The sequence below is a fragment of the Pteronotus mesoamericanus genome, unplaced genomic scaffold, assembly GCF_021234165.1.
Source record: "Pteronotus mesoamericanus isolate MK-2021 breed Mesoamerican mustached bat unplaced genomic scaffold, CSHL_Meso_final contig_182, whole genome shotgun sequence".
Classification (NCBI taxonomy): domain Eukaryota; kingdom Metazoa; phylum Chordata; class Mammalia; order Chiroptera; family Mormoopidae; genus Pteronotus; species Pteronotus mesoamericanus.
Window position 1 is genome coordinate 20,916,674 of NW_026555078.1, and position 23,163 is coordinate 20,939,836.

Here is a 23,163-nt window from a genome sequence, read left to right on the forward strand (position 1 = left end):
CTCCTTTAGGACTTTTATGGTGTCACGACTTATATTTCAGTCTTGAGTTTACTTATATTTATCCATCTTTAGTTTATTTTTGTGTATGGTGTAAACTGATGGTTGAATTTCAATTTTTTGCATGTAGCTGTCCAGCTCTCCCAACACCATTTGTTGAAGAGGCTATTTTTACTCCATTTTATGCTTCTGCCCCCTTTGTCAAATATTAATTGAGCATAGAGACATGGGTTTATTTCTGGGCTCTCTATTCTGTTCCATTGGTCTATTTGTCTATTCTTATGCCAGTACCAGACTATTTTGATTACAGTGGCCTTGTATTATAGTTTGATGTCAGTTATTGTGATCCCTCCCACTTTGCTCTTCTTTCTCAAAATTGCTGTAGCTGTTTGGGGTCCTTTATGGTTCCATATAAATTTTTGAAACGCTTGTTCTATGTTTGTGAAATATGTCATTGTTATTTTAATAGGGATTGAGTTGAATCTAAAAATTGCTTTGGGTAGTATGGATATTTTGATGATGTTAATTCTTCCAATCCATGAACATAGTATATGCTTTCTGAGTGTATTTCTATTCTGTTAGTTTACTCTGTTCATTAGAGTCCACATGTGGGTGAAATTGTATTGTACTTGCCTTTCTCTGACTAGTTTATTTCACTTAGCATAATACTCTCCAGGTCCATCCATGCTCTCACAAAGGATAAGATTTCTTCTTTTTTACTGCTGAGTAGTATTCCATTGTGCAAATGTGCTACAGCTTTTTTATCCATACATCTCCTCATGGGTACTTGGGCTGCCTCCAAATCTTGGTTATTATAAGTAACGCTACAATGAATATAAGGGTACATATATTCTTTCAAATTAGTGTTTCAGATTTCTTTGGATATATTCCCAGAAGTGGAATTGCTGAGTCATAAGGCAGTTCCATTTTTAACTTTTTTAAGCCTCCACCCAAGGATATGTTTATTGATCTTTAGAGAGAAGGGAAGGAGGGGGAGGGGGAGAGAAAGAGAGAGAAACATCAATTGGTTTTCTCCCATATACACCACGACTGGGGATCAAATGACAGCCTAGGTATGTGCCCTGACCAGAAACTGAACCTGCAACATTTTAGTGTATGGGATGATGTTCCAAATAACTAAGACACCTGGCCATAGCCATTTTTAATTTTTGGCGGTAATACCACACTGCTTTCCATAGTAGCTGCACCAGTCTGCATTAGTGACAGTACATGAGGGTTCCCTTTTCCCCACATCCTCGCCAACATTTGTTGTTTTTTGATTTATTGATGATAGCCATTTTGACAAGTGTGAGGTGATATCTCATTGTGGTTTTAGTTTGCCTTTCTCTGATGATTACTGACATTGAGCATCTTTTCATATATCCGTTGGCCATCTGTATGTCCTCTGTTCAGGTTCTTTGCTCATTTTTTAATAGGATTGTTTGTTTTTTTGGTGTTCACTTTTATAAGTTCTTTATAAATTTTGGATATTAACCCCTTATTAGATGTATAATTGGTGAATATGTTCTCCTATTCAGTAGGTCATTTTTCATTTTGTTAATGGTTTCCTTTGTGCTGCAAAAATCTTTTTACTTTGATGTAGTCCTATTTGTTTATTTTTTCATTTGTTTCCCTTGCCTGATAAGATATATCAGAAAAAAATATTGCTATAAGAAATGTCCGAAGTTTTACTGCATATGTTTTCTTCTAGGATTCTTAAGATTTCAAGTTGAACATTTAAGCCTTTAATCTTGAGTTTATTCTTGTATATGGTATAAGAAGGTAATCTAGTTTCTTTTTTCTTTTATTTATTTATTTATTTTTATTTTTTTTGTATATATAGGTCCAGTTTTCTCAGCACCATGTATTGAATGGACTATCTTTACCCCATTGTATGTTTTTGCCCTCTTTGTCAAATATTAATTGACCATACAGATACTGGTTTATTTCTAGGCTCTCTAATCTGTTCCATTGATCTGTATGTCTGTTCTTATGCTAGTATCATGCTATTTTGATTATTGTGGCCTTGTAGGGTAATTTGATTCCTCCAACTTTGTTCTTCTCAAGATTGCTGTGACTCTTCAAGGTTTTTTGTATTTCCATATACATTTTTGAAACATAGGTTCTAGTTTTTTGAAATATGCCATTGGTATCTTGATAGGAATTATATTGAATCTGTAGATTGCTTTGGGTAGTATGGACGTTTTAATGATGTTAATTCTTCCTATCCATGAACACAGTATATGTTTTCACTTATTTGTATCTTCTTCAGTTTCTTTCTTCAGTGTCTTCTACTTTTCCAAACACAGATCTTTTACATCCTTGGTGAAATTTATTCCTAGGTATTTTTTTTTTTATGCTATTGTAAATGAGATTGTTTTCGTAGTTTCCTTTTCTGGTAGTTCATTATTGGTGTATAAAAATACAACTGATTTCTGGATATTTATTTTGTATCCTGCTACTTTACTGAATTCATTTTTGTTATGGTTTCTTAAAGTTCATTCATCTTTTCTCCTGTGATATTAAATCTGGTGTTAATCACATTTGTGTGTTTTTCATTCAGATGGAATTTTCAAATATATGTTTTATTTTTAAAAAATCTTCCATTTTCATATATAGATCAATATAGCAGAATACAGAGTCCAGAAATAAACTCATACATACATGGTCAATTAATTTATGACAGAGGAGCTAAGAATATACAATGGGGAAAGAATATAATCTCTTTAATAAATGATACTGGTAATATGGACAGCCACATTCAAAAGAATGAAGCTGAACTACTATCTTACACCATTCACAAAATCAACTCAAAGTGGATTGGAGGCTTGAAAAAAACTTCCATTTTCCCATTTTGTTTGACTTCAGTTATCTTCACCTAGTTATAATAGCCTTTTAAGCATCTTCATTTGCTAGTTTCATCCTCTATTGTTTCTGTTCCTGTTTCTATTGAGTGGTTTTTCTCTTGATTATGGGTCATGTTTTCTTTTTAGCATGTTAATTTTTTAAATTTTTTAATATATATATTTATTGATTCTAGAGAGAAAGAGGAAGGGAGAGAGAGAAACATTGATGTGAGAGAAGCATGGACTGGTTGTCTTCTGCACACTCCCCAACTGGGGACCAAACTTGCAACCTGGGCATGTGTTCTGACCTGGAATCAAACCCATGACGTTTCAGTACGCTTGATGCTCCAACCAACTGAGCCACCCAGGGTTGGGCAGCATGTTAGCAATTTTTACTTAGATTGTGGTTGTTGTTAATATTACATTGCTGAGTATCTGCATTTTGTTTTCATGATTTAAGTTGTTAATGATACATTGTTGCACTTTGTTTTGGCAAGCAGTTAAGTAACTTGCATGAGTTTGATCTCTTGAAGGATCCTATGCAAGCTTTTCTACAGTGATTCTAAAGTCGGATTCACTTGAGGGATAGTTCAATCCTATACATGAAGTATGTTCTAAGTGGATCTCTATTGAATTTCCAAGTGAGTCATTGAGGATTTCCATCTGGCTGGTCAGAACTTGAAGTATCCCTGCCTTGTGTGAGCTCTGAGAATTATTCAGCATGCTCAGCAAAAAAAAAAAAAGACTTCTGGTTTTTGTTTGTCCAACCTTGTGGAGTTTAACTCAATGTATACATTGCCTAGTACTTGATAAAGACACATGTAGGTACCTAGAATTCTTTTTTCTGGATAACTAGCTCCTTTCCAGATTTTTACCCTATAATTTCTTGCTAACCCCCCAACCTAAAAAAAATTTTTTTTAATGTTATTTATCAATTTTAGAGAGAGAGGAAGGGCGTGAGGGAAACAGAGAGAGACATTGATTTGTTGTTCCACTTTATTAATGCATTCATCAGTTGTTTCTTGTATGTTCCCTTACCAGACATCAAACCTACAACCTTGGTGTGTCAGGATGATGCTCTAACCAACTGAGCTACCCTACCAAGGCTAGCTTCTCCAAACTTTGATCCCTTTCTCATCAGCTCAGTGAAGCTGCTAGATTCTATTGAATATGGGCCCTGCTTCCTGTGGTCGCGATCCAGAAATTGCTTCTGTACAGAAAACTAGGCTGATCACAGAGCTACATTGTTTTAATTCAGCAGCATATTAAGAGGATTATATACCATGACAAAGTGGGATTTGTTCCAAGAATGCAAATAAATTTGAGAAAGTCAATCAGTGTAATACAACATATTAATAGAATGAAGAAAAAATACATATGATTATCTCAATAGATATGGAATAAGTATTTGAGGAAATTCAACACCATTCCATGTTAAGAACACTCAACAAAGAATAGAAGGAAACTTCCTCAACATAGTAAAGGCCATATATGAAGAATCCACAGCTTACATACTCAGTAATATAGGAATGAAAGCTTTTCCTTTAAGATGAGGAACAAACAGGAGTGCCTGTTTCATCACTTCTGTTTAACCTGGTATTGGAAGTTCTAGTTAGAACAGTTTGGCAAGAAAAAGAAATAAAAGGCATACAAATTGGAAAGGAAGTAGTAAAATTGTCTCTATATACATAAGACATGATTTTTTTTATCTGGAGAAAACCCTAAATATTCTATACCAAGAAAAAAAAAGGCCCTGTTAAAATTAGTAACAAATTCAACAAAATTAAAACACAAAATCAGTTGTTTCTACACATTAACAGTAAACAATCTGAAAAGGAAAGTAAGCAATTTCATTAACAATAACATCAAAAAGAATAAAATACTTAAAAGTAAGTTAACCAAGGAGGTGATAACTTATACTTAGAAAACTATAAATTTTGGCTGAAAGAAATTAAAAACATAAAGAACTAGAAATACATCCCACATTCATGGATTGTAAGGCTTAATAATGTCAAGGAAGCAGAACTATTCAAAGCAATCTTCAGACTCAATGCAGTCTCTGCCAAAATTTTGTCATCATTTTTGCAGAAACAGAAAATTCCATCCTAAAATTTGTATGAAATCCCAACGGCCCTCCTAATAGCCAGAGCAATCTCGAAAAGAAGGAACAAAGTTGGAGGACTCACGACTTCCTGTTTTCAAAACATGTATCAGAGCTGCAGTATTCAAAACAGTGTGTTACCGACTTGAGGACAGATATATAGAGCAGAAATAGAATAGACCCCAGAAATAAACCCTCTCATATATGGTCAGGTGTTTTTTGACAAGGGGAGGGAAAGGATAATCTTTTGAACAAATGGTGTTGGGAAAACTAGATATTAACATGCAAAAGAATGAAGTTGGATCCGTACCCTACATCATGTACAGAAATTAATGAAAAGTCCATCAAACACCTAAATTTAAGAGCTAAAACTATAAAACTCCTAGAAGAAAAGGTAGGGGAAACACTTCCATGACAGTGGATTTTATGATTTTTGAATATGACGCTAAATGTACAGGCAACAAAAGAAAAAAATTAAATTGGGTTTTAGCAAAATTAAAAATTTTGTGCATCGAGAGATACATACAGTTAGTTATAGGTAACCCACAGAATGGGAGAAGATATTTGATCTTATCTGCTATATCTGATAATCAGATAATAGATCTGAAATCATATATCTGATAATCAGATAATAGATCTGAAATCATATATCTGATAATAGATTAATATCCAGAATATATAAAGAACACATAACAACTACAAATCCATTTCAAAATAAGCAAAAGAGTTAAATAGAAATTTCTCCAAATAAGGTTTACAAATAGCCAATAAGTTCATGGAAAGATAAATTCAACATCACTAGTCTTAGGGAAATGTAAATCAAAACAACAGTGAGATACCACTTAACATCTATTAGAATAACTATTATCCAAAAAAATCCAAAAAACAAAACAATGAAAATAACAAATGTTGGCAAGGATGTGGAGAAAGTAGAACCCTGGTCATTGCTTGTTGAAATGTTAAATGGTGCAGCCACTGTAGAAAACAGTTTGTCATGAGTGTGTGTGGTTCATTAAATTGTTAAATATAGAATTGTTATGTGCTCCAGCAATTAAGTTCTGAGATATTTATCAAAAAAATGGAAAGAAGGGATTTAAGCAGATCCTTGCACACCAGTGTTACTGCAGCACATTATTCACAACAGCCAAAACGTGGAAACAATCAAATGCACATTGACAGATGACTAGACAAACAAAACGTGGTATATACATACAGTGGATTATTATTCATCCTTTAAAAGGAGTGCAATAATTCTGATACATGTTGCAACAAAATGAACCTGGAAAATGTGCAAAGGGAAATAAGCAGGACACAAAGAACAAATATTGCATGATTCCACTTTATGAGGTATATAGAGTAGGCAAACTCATAGAAACGGGAAGTATAATAGAGGTTCTCAGGGGCTGGAGGAAGGAGGAATGAAGAGTTATTCTTTAGTGGGTACAGAGTTTTTGTTTGATAGGATAAAAAAATTATGGATATGTACAGTGGGGATGGTTGCACAACCTTATGAATATACTTAATGCCACTGAATTAATATCACACACTTAATGCTTAAAATGTTAAATTTTATGTTTATGTTACATATATTTTATTATTAAACAAACAGCAATTAGTGTGTCCAGTAGTTTGACTTTATGCTATGTTTATTTTATCACAAAATAAATAAATAGTGGTTTGTGTGTTCATTAAAGTTGGGTTGATGTCTAGGGGAAATTATAAGATTATCCTGGGATAGAAAAAAAAACAGGTAAATAGGTTGTCAACCTGCTGTTCATAACTCAACAAGTGACTATTAACACTGGAGTTAATGGACTATTTTGTTTAATTTTAATTATGTTCAGAATTGTTATTTCTGCAATAACATTGTTAAACATTGCTCTTGTACTTTATAACTTATAGATTTAATAAAGAATATGAATGAAATGAAGCATTTCTCCTTCTCTGGCCTGAAAGTAGGCAATAGGAACCCTGACTAAGGTGACAGAACTCCAGAATGACCACGTGTTCTTCTGGAATATATTACCCTTGGGGACTGTTCTACAACAGTTATCCCAACATTTCTTATTCAGAACCAGCCCAAATGCTTTTTCTCTAAAGCAGTTGTTCATATTTTCTACAAAGGTACAGTATGGCAAAATGGTTTAAAACTCACTTTCAGGTGAAACATCCTGACTTAGTGTCTTGGCTTTGGGAAGAGCTAACTGACCTTTTGAAAAGTTACCTAATTTCTTGCCTCACATTTAAAATTCATCAGTAAAATGTAATAATCACTTCATGTCTTTGTTGAGAAGATTACCTAAGATAATATATGTGAAGTGCACAGCATAGTACCTGGTACATATTTAATAAATACTAGGTGTTGCTGCTGTCATTACTGCTCTTATTCATAAACAAGCTCAAGGTCTAGACTGGAAACAGGAAGAATCAACAAGAAAGCATTTCTTGCTTAACTTTCCAAAGCTCTTAAACTTAGGCACACTCTTTTTCTCCCAGCCCTCTGGAGAAGGAGGTGTGATTCTTATGCCATCTTTACTTTTTTCCTTTTGCTTTAGAGACTTCCAAATTTGAGACTTAAGCAACCCATTTTAATCTTGCCAGTGTAAACCAAATTTAATTTTAGACTATAGTAAAGAGTAAAGAACATTTATATGAGCAAAAGGAGCTGCAGCCCAGGATACACAGATTCAGGAAGTGATGTAAATTGCGCTCAGAGGACAAAGAGAGGATTCATAAAGGCAGAAATGACAAAATGTAATTCTTTCATGCAAATGAAGGGTTACTGGCTAGGTTAACAAGGCTTGGTTAGTCCCACTATGCAAACAAGGGGGGCAAAAACTACAAGAAAGAGGTAAAGTCCATGTGTCCATGCAGTGGTGGTTGTTCCAGGATATTTATGACTCAGCATTGAGCTGAGTTTAGCAACAGTTTGAGCAACTTGATAGCAGAGCAGCTGAGAACTGAGGCCAAATGGAATAGGCTGCATAGGCCCCACTTTCTTAACAGCCTTCTGACTCCATTTTAGCTCCCCTGCCCCCATATTAGTGACTTTAGCTGAGATAGTTCAGTTCAAACATTTTAAATTTTAATTTATTTTTGAAAGTCTATTGAGTCTAGGTCTTTTTCTTTGCCTTATCCCCCTAACACCTTTTGGATTGTAGGTGCTGAGAACTGAATTAATTATATCCCTTAGCTCCATAACACATTATCATCATCAATACATGCAAGATCCTTTTTTGGTTTTGTTTTTACCCTTCATTTCTAACTTCATCCTGTATCTGTTATGGGAGAAATGTCGTTCTTGCTGACACAGTAAAGAATTACAGATCAGCAAGTCTATTAGTATGCAAGCAGGGTTTACAAGTGATACCTGTTCTCATGGAAAAGAACGGGCCTAGCTGAGGTGCAGAAGAAAGGCAAGAGCATGGGTGACAAAAGCCAGGGTAGCAAGAGCATCAAGACCTTTGTCTTGAAGATTCATATAGTTGGTGGGATAGGGATGAGGGAGTTACATATTGATTGGTGGATAAAGGTAGTGCCAGCTTCCCCCAGGGGCTATGATAGATATATGTGGTGGTCTGTTAGCCTGAATCCTTATCTTGCTCCAGACCCCCTTTGTTCATCTTGTTGTAAAGCGGGTATGTGACTGGACGTAGTTCATTACAGTTGAGGCAATTACCTAAAGTTATTTATGGGCTTTTTCTGTGAGCTGTTTTACTAGGGACTCCCTCGTAAAACAGATAGTGACCAGAGGTAGGCAATTAACTAAAGTCGTTTTATGACCTCCTTTGGGCACTGTGGACCCCTTCTTCCCCCTTCTAGACCTTGGAATGAATACACAGTTTCAAAGGCTTTCTTTCTCAGATAGCGGAAACAATACATAAGAATTTCAAGGGCTTCCTTCCTTCTGTACTAACATGCTGTTTTTTCTGTGATGTTTGGAACACCTGGCAATGCTATTGGACCAGGCTCAGGACTGCTGAGTTAGTGGGTGAGACATGTCTCCCTCCTCCCTGCCTTGGTTTACTATCTATCCTACCTAACATATCCTTCCCTAATAGTTACCCATTCTAATATGTCTCCACATGTCCTTAAATAAGTATTTATTTTTGTAAATGGGTAATTGTTTTGTGTGCATCGGCTATTGATTTACAAGGAGATATTGTGCTGTTAATATCAATGTTACATTTTAAACCTCAATTGCTTTACATATGATTATTCAGTGCTTCTAACTTTTACCTATATTTTAGTTTGCTAGTCTCCAAAGAATGGCCACCTAAATTACCGTTAGTTTTTCTTACATCACCATTTATAGATAGGATGATCACATTGGTCCAAACTGAGGTGCTCTTGAAATTGTAGGGGAATATTTTGATTACAGGTGTATATCAAGGCTCCTAGACAAACCAGGATATGTGGTCTACCCAGTTTATGGAAGATTGTTCTAGGACACAGCTGATAATCTGCAGATATGTATGGCGATGGTCCTTTACCTTCTGTTTCCAAGTTGACATCTGTTGCAGTTGGTTGGTGCGTGTGCTGGACTGATTATTGCTTATTTTAAAGACTGCTTTTGCTAGAAACTATTCATGAGGGGAAAGTCTGGGTCACAGGGAACAGACATACTTAAAGTTTGAGTTTCAGTCCAGTCTTGTCCTATTAATAGAGGAAGGGACTTTTTAATCTCTCTGTCTTCCTTAACTTTTTACATTTGCACTGTGTAGTTAGCCATCTTTTTTTTTTTAATCAAACTCTCTGGTTTGGGGCTGTAATAGGTACTAATAGTTTATTGACAACTATTCTCAGTGCAGTTACTCAGTATAGCAACTCTCCAGTTTAGAAGGATTTTTTTTTCAGATTTGTTTAGGTTATTGGACCCTAAAAATTAGCTTTTGAGATAGAGTGGGCAGCATTTGTAATCCTTATGTTACAGAAAATGAAGCTGAGGATCAGAAGTACAATGACTTGTTTTAGTCCACATATCTGTTAAGATATGGAGTTGAATTTGTGACCGGGTTTTCTGATTTTAATTTGCTTCTGCAAAATCTAAAATGGACAGGGAAAAGGGTGAATTTCTGTTTGTGGTTAAGGCAGGGACTGTCCAGTTTAGCTTTATGTCTTTTTCAGAACATAACATAGTGCCTGACACATGGTAAATCATCAGTAATTTTTAATGAACACATGGACTGGGGGTCATTTTTAGGTTTGAATTGGTATTGCTGCTGCTACTCAGTGCTTTGGTGACTTCTGTTTATTGCAGCAATACTTTGAACTATAAGTGAATTTTGTTCTGTAAGTATTCTGAAGAAAGGGATTTCACATCAGTTCAGGAGTTCTCATGTTAAGTGGCATGATTCATTTACAACTGAAGTAGCAGTAGGTTATAAACATGCCTGTATAATGTGATTTCTGGAGGGAGTAGACTGCACTTGTTTGTTTATAGAAAATTTCAATAAGATTTCTTCCCCATTTCTTTTTTAGACACTGTTCTGTAGATTTAAAGACCCAGTAGCAAAGCCTCTCCTCTTTCTTACTATTGTACTATATTGCATTCACCTGCTTATTAACACATGCTTCCTACCCAAGATTCCCAGACTGAGCTGTAGTGTTTGGTGAGGATGTTGGATTTCATAGAAAGATTTTTTTCCAAATAATTTGTTCCCATATTGAGAGAGGCTGCTGTTTGGCCACAGACACCTTGCTCAAACCTGTCACAGTTTTGAAGTCATTTCAAAGCCTTCCCTAAGGTAGGCTCCACCTACTTTTCCATCTTATCTGAAATAACTACCCACCATCCTCTTTTCAATACCTGCTACGCACTATAATACAAGTTAAGAGTGTTCCTAGAGAAACCGTTTAGTAGCTTAAATTTTTCCTACCCTACTCTTCCAGGTAGTTGAAATAGTCATCTTCCAGAAGTAGTTCTTTCTATCATGTATCTTAAATCCTTTTCATTCTCTAGCTGCAGATATTCTGTGCACAGCTTATGCTGTTTAAATTAAATATTTCCTGCTGCTTCTCTCTTCAGTCATGTGTTTCCGTAAGTCACAGATTGATTTTCTGGTGCTTATATTAATACTGTGGGCTTTACATGTAAGCTCTCATCCCACTAATGAGTTTTAGAAAACCCACACATGTCTCTGTAAGTATCTGCTTTCTGTTGAAACTAGTAGTAGGCTAATGATTATGGCTGTTCTTCCAAGTGCTACCACATTTTTGTTTATTGTTTCCAGTCTCCTTTCTCTTAGCACCCTGGCTCTGAATTCTACAGTACCTAACAAAGAAAACCCTAGGGAAGTTCCTTTTTTTTCCTTTTCTTTTTAATGCATAGGTAAAATCCCTTTATAGCAATGGTTTTAGTAAACTGAAATCCTTCTCACCACTTAGTGGTTGGCCCATGGAAATAGTACTTTGGTAGTCAGTGTTCTTTCTGTTATTTTATTTTATTTTATTTTATTTTATTTTATTTTAGTGTGTTAAGAACATTTAAGTGATATCTACTCTCTTAACAGATGTTTAAGGGTATAATACACTATTGTTGTGTATAGGCACAGTGTTGTACATCAGATTTCTAGAACTTAACTGATCTTGTGAAATTGAAATTTTATGCTTGTTTAAAATAGTCATTTCTAGACGTAAAGAATAGATGGTGGTTGCCAGGATGGGGAAGAATAAGAAATGGAGAGTTGTTAATCATTGCATAGTCAGTTTTCTACTGCAGATAAAAACTTAACAATCACTCTACCCTGGTATGTGCTTGTACTTGAGGTAGAAAAGGAGAGAAGAGTGAATTTGGCAATTTACTTCTATCATGAAGCATCAGTTACCTTTCTGTTTCCCAGGTTTCCTGCCAACACTTACACTACTGCTCCCTACTCAAAATAGAAAAAAATAAATGAGACTCCCAAGACCATTTCTTCCAACACACCACCGTACACAGATTCTCCCAAAGCCTGGGAGAAGTATGGAAGGGAAAGCTTGGTTAGGAATCTCTCTCCCACTAAATTAGGAATAGTTTATTTGCTAATTAGTTAAAAGCATAGTTTTGTCTCATGGACACAGCTAACCCTGTTACTTTAATAACAGGAAAGTCAAGAATTGAGTCCACTGAATGCCATCAACAGATCAGAATCAAATGTGAATGGAAGCACTCCTTAACAAGAATCACCATTATTTCACTGAGCGTAGGTCTTTTTTTTAATATTCAACAAATCATGTTGATCACTGTGTTTGTATTTTTAATTCTACCTTATCTGAGTGGGCAGCTCTAGATACTCTTTACCTCTGTTGGTGATACTATTCACTGACCTTGCCCATTAGTATTAACAGCTATATCACAGTCTAACTCATCAACCTCCCCTCTCTACTAGGCCTTTCATCTTTCTTTCTCTTCTTTATTTTTATTTTTTAAAAAGATTTTATTTATTTTTAAACAGAGGGGAAGAGAGGGAGAGAAACATGAGTGTGTCATTGCTTCTTACACATCCCCCACTGGAGACCTGGCCTGCAACCTAGCCATGTGCCCTGACTGGGAATCAAACCAGTGACCTTTGGTTCGCAGGCTGGTGCTCAATCCACTGAGCCACACCAGCCAGGGCTCTCTTCTTCTTCTTTAATCCCTTTCTTTTTATTCACCTCTATCTCCTTCACAACTCCTCCATAATTTTCTCAGGGCTGGGCTTCAACATCGTCGGTGGGACAGATCAGCAGTATGTCTCCAACGACAGTGGCATCTACGTCAGCCGCATCAAAGAGAATGGGGCTGCGGCCCTGGATGGGCGGCTCCAGGAGGGTGATAAGATCCTCTCGGTGAGAACTGGCTTCGGCCGCCTTCACTGTCCCTTGCTCCCCAATCCCTGCTTCCTACTCCTAAGGAAAATTCCTGCCTGCCTTTTTGCATCAGGAAATACCCATATTGTACAGGTCAGTGGGAGAGACCTTGATCAGTTGTGTTTTTCAGCCCTACCATAGAATATGGAGTGTATTACCTTGCTTGATAGATGAAGTAAAAGTAAGTCCAGAATGTGAGGTTACCTATCAAAGTTCAAATAACATGAAACGGGGAAGGTTGAGGGACTGGTAGGTGGGGGAGACACTTAAAATCCACAGTTTTTGTTGTTCTATTATACTTTATCACTTCCTTTTTTTGTAGATTAAAATATTAATATATGTTCCTTATATCAAAAGCAGCAAGAAAGGAAATAAGAATTAAATGTTCTTTTTAGACTCAGCCCTTTTCCAGCCATTATTAAGATAAAAAATTGGAATGCAATCTGATTTGGGTATTGGTCCACTGTGTTCCCATTTCACTCTGCTAATGTCTCCAGAGAGACCCTTACTATATGGTAACCATTACTTTTATATTCTCTGAAAGTTCCTCAAGTTAGGGACCAGATCTCTTATTACCTTTTACATTCTAGCACATTGTTCAATATGTATTTAACAAATGAAACAAGTTAGTAAATTCAGGCTAACCCAGCAAGGCTGGCTGATCAGAATATAAATAATGTATCATGAATGGTAATAATCCGTTTTAGTCCTTCTCACTGACCATTTTGCCTCTTCAATTCATTAAGCTTACCCTTTTCATTAATCTGTTGGGATACAAACAGTAATAATCTACCCTTTTTTTTTCCCCCTAAAATTAAAAAAAAATCCTCTCCCGGGCCCTGGCCAATGCGGCTCAGTTGGTACGCCCTGCAAAGTGAAAGGTTGCCAGTTTCATCCCCAGTCAGGGCACATGCCTGAGTTGCAGGTTCGATCCCTAGTCAGGGCACACGTGAGTGGCAGTCAGATCAGTGTTTTTCTCTCATATCAATGTTTCTCTCCTTTTTTTTTTCCATTCCTGTTTCTAATCAATAAATTTTTTAAGAAAGTTTTCACCAGAGGATATATTTATTGATTTTAGAGAGGAAGGAAGAGAGAGAGAAAAAATATTGATGTGAGAAACATCGATTGCACCCCTCCTATATGCACCCCTGCTAGGGATCAAACGTACAACCCAGGTATGTGCCCTGACTGAGGATCGAACCTGCAACCTTTTGATTTATGGGATGACACTCCAACTAACTGAGCTACTGAGCCAGGACTGATAATCTATCTTTTATCTCAAAGAATAGAGGAGAAGTTAAGAAGTAGGTTATTTCCCATAGCTCCAAGGAGAAAGACGTTCTAAAACATGAAATCAACTTAAGTGATATGTTAAGGAAAACTTGAGAGTGGATTAAAATAAAGGTATAGCATGTAGTTAGAAACTGTGCAGTCCAATAATCTGACATAAGAGGGACTTGAAAAGTATAGGGGTTAAGAAAAGAGCCATTTTATTTGAAAAGCTTTGGTTAAAGGTAGGTTATTGAAAAATGAGGATGATTAGAAGTTTTTTGAGGACTATATGTTAAGCAATATGCGGAGAACTTTAAACTTAATTACTATCGTAGTAGCCCTAAGAGGTGCGTACAATGATTATGCCTCTTTTGTAGCTAAGAAAGCCGAGACTTGGTAAGGTCAAGCAGCTTGCTCAGAGTCATACAAGCAGTAAGTGGCAGAGGACTAAAACTTTGGTCTGCCTGAATTTGGAGCCTGTACTCTTAACCAGTATATTATACTGCCTCCTAAAAGGTAAACAAAGAGCTAGGGTTAGTAATCCTAAACAGAAAGTTGTATAGTTAATTAATAGTAGATTTTATGTATGGTTTTATATAAAACTGAAATTAGTCTTTTTATAAAGAGTAGAATTAGACAAGGAAAAAAAAGATGCAAACTGCAATGTGAGAGGACTTATTAGACATAAACTAAGCTGAAGAACCTTTTTTATATGGGCCATTGATTGCCTCAAAGGGAAAAAAATGATTGGAAGACCATTCAAGTCTTTATTATAAAAAGGGTAGGAGATAAAGATCAATGAAGAGAAAAACAGATGTCTAAATAACTAAGCCCACTTTAGAATTTATAGCAAAGAGGATTTCACTTTATCAAAATACAAGAAATATTACAAAGATCCATATAAGGTTAAATATTACAAATATATATTAAACACATTACAAAGAATGATTCAAGTTTGTGTTCTGTTCAGTTAAGAAAAGACATAAGGAAGAAGAGAGGGCAAGTGCAAGTCAGGTATGGAGAGAGATAAAGAACACAGAAAAAGGTGGAGCATATATAGGTGGAAAAGGACAGCATATCCTCTCCATTCTATCTAGGTTTATATCCTTTGACTCCGGTATCCCTTCCAAGAATCTGCTCCAAAATTCTCCTTTCTAGATACCATTCTTTAAGAAACAGTGACTCTGTTGTCTCACTCACTGTCTTGTTCCCTCTCTATCTATCCTTAAGTGAATTGTTAGACATTAACGATTAAACGGTTACATCTATGCATTAGCTCACTTTATCGCTTTGATGTACTTAAGTACTCATTTATGATTGGCTTTGGGGGCTCTGTAAAATGATGCTAAATTATTTATTAATCTACAATCCCATTTATTCTTTATGGGCTTTCCTACTCTACTCACACAGACCTGTGTTGTAAAAACTCTTTTAACTTTTGCTAGATAATCAGACTAAGAATATGCCCCCTCCTTAGCACATACCCATTTTGGATAATTCATAGAAGTATCATGAAATGATCTAGATTTCTTGTCACTTACTGACTATTAATGTAATCTTTGCATTTCTCCCTAAATACCCATATTTTGTCTTAATTTCAAGTTCTAAAAGCAAATAACTACAAATTTATTATGCAGTTTTCCCTTTCTCATCAAAAATGAAATTTAATTTTCATGTGATCACTGTGAATGGTATAAACAAAAAAGAAAGAAAGAAATTTTTTTAGTGAATGTAAATGATGTGCAAGGCCCTGTTACGTCTGACAACTATGAAACAAAAACCCATATTACCAATAGAAGAACAGTCCTGAAGTTGAGAGCGGGGCTGGAGACTTCTCACCCAAAGTTCATTTTTTGTGTGTGATGGTAAGGATGGTTTAATATTTGTATAGGTTACTAGGGAACCTGGGAAAATTTTATTTTTGTGGGAAAATTTTATTTTTGGGGAAAAAAATAGTAAACTGTCTTGGTTTCTCGTTTCCCCTGTGTGTCTGCCTATGAAGGGAGGCGGGTAGTCAAGAATAGTCAACCCTCAGTGAACTAGACATTTTTATGAAGCTCTGGGTGATATAGCTGGCTAATCTACTGCACAGACGAATGTTTCACTTTGACCAAACCTCTCATAGAACACAAATGGCACAGATTGGGCCGTTAGTCAGCTGCATTTCATATTCTCTTCAAATACAATTATTAATTCATATTTGAAATACGAATAATGTAAATGAAAGAGTTGAGTAGTCATCAACGTTTGTCAACTATTGTACTTGATGGCCTGTGGAGCACTGTGCCAGATTCTGTGGAAAATTAAAAGAAAATAAAAGACTTGTTTCTGCTCTGAGCTTAGAAATCAATAGGAAAGCCCTACCAGAAACTCCTCCTTATCTAATCAGCTGCTCAGACATTGAAATACACAGAATCCTTTAGACAACAGTACCTCTAGGGAAGAGTCTTTGTCTTCTCATCTCAGTATCCCTAGCACTTAGGCCTGTAGCTGGCACAGAGTAAGCATCTAGTAAGTTAGTTGCTCTGTGAATGAATTATAGCATAGTTGACATTTTTGGTTGGGCCTGATTAATTGGAACTGGATAATTTTTTTTCTTCCTTCAACTTTGATGAAGAAGGAGATACCCTCTCTCCAAAATTGCAGTTCATTTCAGGATCCTGATAAAAAATTAAAATATCCAGAGTATAATCTGAGGTCAGTGCTTGTGAAATTGAGCCCATTTTTTTCACTACATCTTAAGCATCTACGGTCATATTATCCTATAGAGTTCCTGAAAACTAACATTATCCTGAGGTGATTCAAAATTATTAATCATACAAGAAAACTAATTTTAACTCAGTTTATTCATTTCCTAGGGCATTTTTAAAGACTGCTAACAACCATACTTAAAGCAAAAAATTGTATGTTTTCCTATCAGAACACCTAGAACACCACCATGCCAATTCTCTGAACATTTAGTCAGCAAAATTTCCTAGCATATTTTATTTAAATCTGCCATATCTCAGGTTTAATAAAACTTACTACGTCATGAGTTATGGAAGCAAGTTTAGTAGTGTTCTAAGGCAGGTTTAGTAGTGTTCTAAGATTTCTCAGTTGAGTAGTTCTTGGTACTCAGCTGAGTACCAAGACCATCTGGCCATCACCTGGCAGCCTGTTAGAAATGCAGAGTCTCAGGAGCCTTCCCACGTCTGCATTATAACAAGACTCCTGGGTGAGTGCAAATAACGTGTGAGAAGCCCTGCTGGTGGAAGATGTCTTTCAAACCTTTTAAATTATGACCTGTAATAGGAAATACACATGTGTGCCTATACACACACAAACACACACACATAAATGAAGCAAAATTTAACAAAATAATTCTTATTTCTTTCTGTGATGCTTTCTGATATGTTGTGTTTTCTTCTAATTTCACTTTTAAAAAATTAAATATTGGTCTTGACCCCCTGGATTACCTTCCCTATCTTTTGTAATGGGTCAACAGACACGTATTTTAAAAAATCACTACTCCAGTAAATGGAGAATCACAGATAAAATCTGTGGATTGATGGAATATGTATTAAATAGGGTAAGTAGAGTGGGTATGGAAACCATACCCAGCTAGAAGACTATTTCAGGAGGTTTAGGTTAGAGCTAACTCAAACTTCAGAATCACCTGGAGGACTGGATAAAGCATAGAATACTAGGATAGACTAGGATAAGGCCTGATAGTTTTCACTTTTAACAAGTTCTCAGGTTAATGCTAATGCTGTTGATTTGGGGACCACACTGAGACCCTCTGGTCTATATTAGTAAAGATGGTGATAAGGAAAGTGGATATCCCATATATTTAGGGGTAAAGCCTGTAGAACTGGGTAATTAATAGGAGCTGGAATCTGTAAAAATGCTTAAAGGAGGGACATATTAAAAAGCAAATTGTTTTGGAGTAGAGATGACATTGTCAAGAGGGAAAGAATGATAATTTGTTTTATGGGGCTGGTTTATCTTGGACAAAGGATGAAAAATGGTTCTTTAAAAAAAGAATTTTCCTGTGTGTTTCTAAAAGACCTCTTCTTTGGGGTTATATTTATTTTTTTAAAAAGCAATTAGAGTAAAAGTCCTTTTATATTAGAATAACTTTAGGCTTAACTAGGAGGGTCAAAGGGTTTAATTACCATAATTAGCCTATGCCCTCTATTACACCCTCTTTTGCCTGATGTCATCAGTATCTTCCTTCCTTATTAGCAGAAGGAGGCTCAGGAGAGGCCCAAGATTACATACACACCAAGTCATTAGTGGGTAAAGCTGCTACCAGAGTACAGACCTTTCAGCTTCGTGTAATACTGAAAATATGTCAGTCAGGCTTTGTGTGGCTGTGCCTTTTTGCAGGGTACACTCTGCAACCAAACCTCAGGAAATTATGTGGCATTTATTATACTCAAAGGTTATTCAACACACTATTCAGGTATTATAGAAGTTATAATGATGAATTGATATACAACCTCTCCAAATTATTTACAGTGGAACATAAAGTGATAGGATACAAGGCAGGCTTTAGTTTGAGCTTTAAGGTGGTTACGTAGTACAGACAATCAAAGGAGTAAATCAGTCACAGCTAGAAAGGCCTTGTCAATGAAATGGCAGTTATCTAAATTGCTTTTAAAATTTTAATGCTACCTCAATATATACAAATGAATAAAAATAATATATAAACATTTTCATACAACCCTAAAATTTTCAATGTGTTACATTTTAGATACAATGGAAACTGCAGAATCAATAAAAATTCAGTTTATGACATTAAAGTGATGGGTGGTGGTATGTTACTGAAATAAAATCCTTGTTTCCAGTGTAAATTTCTATAGTTTAGTGTTTTAAAGTGAAGGTTTTGGGGCCTAGCAGCTTGATTTTTGAATCCTGGCTTTGCTGCTTCCATTATATATGCCCATGAACAAGTGGCATAGCCCCTCTATTTTTATCAATAAAATTGGGGCTCCTAACTTACAGGACTACTGTGAAGACTTAATAAGTTAGTACATACAAAATAAACAGACAGCTGCAGAGATGATAATAAATACACAGTGATTCCCAGCAATCCTTACTATGGCAAAGATTCTTCTGAAGTCAGCATTTGTACAATTGAATGTCATACAGTTCTCCCACTTGCATTCATATTACTATGAAACTTGGCTCTGATTTTGAGCTGTGACACCATTGGCATTTGTTAGCATGACTGCATCATTAACTTATTTGTCTGCAGATGAGAGGAAATAAATACCTGTTTTTTAAATGAGAAATAGATATCACATAGGCTAAAATAGTTAAGTGAGTATTCTCACTACAATCAGCAGTCTCACGCCTATACTTCCCCCCAGGAATTAACTAAAAAAATTGAACCATTAAAAAACGCTCAGTTGAGAAATCTTGAAGTTCCCTCCTTGTAGCATATCTACCAAAAAAAAGAAAGAAAGAAAGAAAGAAAAATCAGAATGTGTATTAATAGCATGAAATCAGAGTTCATCAATTAGAAGACCCTGTATTCAGCCCTTTTGGCTGGTGTGGCTCAGTGGATTGGGTGCCGGCCTATGAACCCAAAGGTTGCTAGTTTGATTCCCAGTAAGGGTATATGCATGGGTTTCAGGCCAGGTCCCCAGTTAGGGGTGTGCGAGAGGCAACCAATTGGTGTTGCTCTCCCTCTCTTTCTCCCTCCCTTCCCCTCTCTCTAAAAATAAATAAATAAATAAATAAAACCTTGAAAAAAGAAAAAGAAAACCCTGTATTCATTTCTACACTGTGGGCACCAGAACTAATCCTATTTAAGATCAATCTTGGAAGATAAATAAAATTTTTTAAAAGGAAAGGGTATTCAGATGGTGGATATAGCTTAAGCACAGGTATGAAAGTAAGAATACTTTTTTTGTCCCAGAGTTAATGAGTTATGTGATTTAGCTAGAGCATGGGATATATGAAAAGGAGAAATGAGAGATTAAATTGGGAATGAATTGTAGGTACCAGCTGTTTCCTAGAGGACTTTGCATCTCAGAGTGAGAAGTCAGGCATGCACTCTTTCTTCCCTTGCTCCTACTTCTGTTTTTGTTTTTAAACCATAATGTGATATAAACAATTGTACTTCAGAAAGATTGATCTGGAGACATAGTGTTTGAATAGGGTAGAACAGGGGAGAATGTAGAGGAGGTTAAATTAGAGAGAAGGTGATTATGGTAGTTCAATTAAAAGTATCCACAGCCTAAAGAAAGAGATAATAGAAAATAATAGCATATGAGGAATGTCAATATGTTAGACAACAGAATTTGGCAAATATTATATGTGGAGAGTTTAAAAATTGCAAAAAATAATTTTTAAAAAAACAAAACAAAATATCAAAATTTTAGTCTGAAGGGATGGGTGGTGGTGCCAATTGGAAGGAAGTTGAAATAGTCTGGTTTTATGGGATGTAATAAAGAGGACTTGGAAGTGTTGAATTGGGATCTAGCAGAATATCCAAGTATGGGCACCCAGCAGGAAATAGGTAAACCCAGAAATAGAAGTAGGGATACAGGTTTGGGAGTCTTGCAGGTTACAGTTAAAATTGTGAAAGATCTAATGGGAGAAAAGATAAGAGGACAAAAGACAACTGACATTGAGAGATACTTACTTACCTTAAGAAGGAAGGAAGAAAAAAGAAATTAGGAAAGGAATAGTTCAAGAGCTAAGAGAGCTAAGTATTCATAACAGAGACAGGAGAGAACTGCAGAACGGAGGAATTGGTCTGAACACTGAAAAGGGGCTATGGGATGTGGTGATTGGAATTCACTGCCTAATGGTGAAGCCCAAGGCTTATGCTAGTTGCTGACTGACATGGAATAGAGCTAGGAACTTTAGTCTGGGAAGGCCAAATTGTTGGTAGATGAATTCACCAAGGATTCTGACAGGAGATAGAGTGGAAGGAGTATAAAACTCTAGGAGAAGGAACACGGTAACAAGGAAGATGAGGGGGTTTAACAAGACTTGAGCTTCAGCTGAGCAAAGAATGGTTGGTGAGTCAAAGTAGAGGAATAGTGCAGAAGGAGCAGTAAAATGCATGGTACTTTATTCTTCCTTCCAGTATTTAAAAACCAGAACCCTAGCCCCGGCACTTACTATGCCTTTGGGTAAACTATGTAATCTTGCTAAACTTCAGTTTCTTCATATGTGAAAAAAAGATAAAAAATAGTGTCTACCTCATAGGATTATTATGAGAATTAAATTAGATAATTCATAGTGTAAAGTATATAGCACAGAGTCTACCAAGTAAATATATTAGATGTTTTTGTTGCTGTTGCTGTCATTGACATGCATAAAAGATATGTAGATCTTGTGTAAAGTGGACTATGCTGCATCACTGAATGCAGAATAGGATAGCTACCACTTGTGGCCACTGTCAGTCCTGACACTAAAAAATATTAATACCAGTAGTCCATCACATCTCTCACTTCTTAAGTGATAGGACTGACTCACACTGGAACATTTTTTAGGAGTTTGAGTTTGTAGCATCACAGAAATGTGTCCTTTAGTAAACTTGGGGAGGATAGGAGCATCAATGGAATCAAGGGAAATTGTTCACAATAGAACAAGACCAGTAGAATGGGCTAGGAGATTTGTACCATATCAAAATAAATTGTGGGAGAGTTTCATATAAGTACATTTATAGAGTTGAAGCTGGCAATGCCAGGGATAAGAAAGAAACCTGGAAGACCGTGCGAGCTGTAGGAAGCCAGGCTGATGCTCATGGAAGACATACACATTCAGTAAGAATTCCAAGTGGAGGGCCTGTAGGAGGTAAGGTGGAAAGGGAGTTGTGTTGTTTTTTTGTTTTTTTTTAACTTAGGTGCTCTTCAAATGACCTGTGGAACCTCAGTTCTAGAAAAACATAGCTTTGAAAATGAAAAAAGTTATACTGAGTTCTAAGTGACTACCCATTCTCCTAACCCTTGGAATTTGCTCTGTACAAGTTTGTTTTTTAAATGTTTGGTCACATCAAAGTAAATCTTTGACCTCAGAGAGTTTACGTTCTACCTACTACCACTTTTTCTGGCTGTTTGTGACAGGTAAATGGCCAAGACCTGAAGAACCTGCTGCACCAGGACGCTGTAGATCTCTTCCGGAATGCAGGCTATGCCGTGTCCCTGAGGGTGCAGCACAGGGTGAGTGTCATGTCATCTGCAGTCAGCACCCCGGCACCAGGCTTCCGTAGCGCTCTCGTGAATAAACCCTGTGGTGGAATTTTTGGTGGTGTGTTTGGCTTTTTTGCCCTTTGCCCCCGCTCTTTGGAGGAGTTTGTCCAGCAGGGGTCTTCTGGAGCTCTGCTTATCACTAAAGGAAATTCATATCGATATTCTTGCAACCCAAGTCCTAGCTTCATGGAAACATGCCTTACATGCCTTACATGCCTTACAGATGAAGTTTGGCAACCAAATTAAAATAAATGGGAGAAAAATATAGTCACGGTCAATTTTTTTTTAAGGAAGGAAGGAAAAATGTATGTCTGCCGTTGAACATACTTGTTCATAAAACTCTGAAGACAAAGATGGTGGTGGGTTTTCTCATACCCACTCACTAGGTGCTTTTCCCTGTCACCCACACAAACCCTTTACTTACCAACTTGATGGCTCTCCTGACCGAAGCCCTGATGCTCAGAGGAAAGCTCCAGGAAAACACAAGTGGAATTCAGAGTTCAGTCAAGGCAGCACCTATCCCTGTATCGGCTTCTTAGTTTCTAGTTCTTTATTATTTGAATGATGGGAAGAGAAGCCGGTAGACAAAAGTCCTCCCATAGCGAGGATTTCAGAAGACATTTGCAACATAGTTCAATATATCTTTAAAGATATTCTCTCTTAAATCGATGCTTGGATGTGATTTCTTTTTAACCTGCTTACCTCTGATTCTGTTTATCTCCATTCCATACAGGCTCCACCTTTATCTATGTCTGCCAGTGCACGATACGGGGTGAAGGACATGACCCCATCTTAGGAGGCAGTGGGTGCCTTTTGAGAACCAGAAAGGATTTCTAAATAATGGTGTTGCACCTGTGTGCAATTTATGCTTAGATAACAGATAATTTAAATAACATTGCTCAGATCTCTTATTGTACTCTAATGA

General features: G+C 36.4%; 1 protein-coding gene across 1 annotated transcript in view; it reads left to right on the plus strand.

Moving 5' to 3' along the window:
• The window catches only part of SYNJ2BP (synaptojanin 2 binding protein), a 39,643-nt gene that overhangs the window by 14,274 nt on the left and 2,206 nt on the right, over nt 1-23,163 (plus strand). The window contains exons 2-3 of the mRNA XM_054567342.1: nt 12,617-12,753; nt 22,113-22,208. Coding sequence (XP_054423317.1) covers nt 12,617-12,753; nt 22,113-22,208 — 233 coding nt within the window. The remainder of the gene's footprint in view (nt 1-12,616; nt 12,754-22,112; nt 22,209-23,163) is intronic.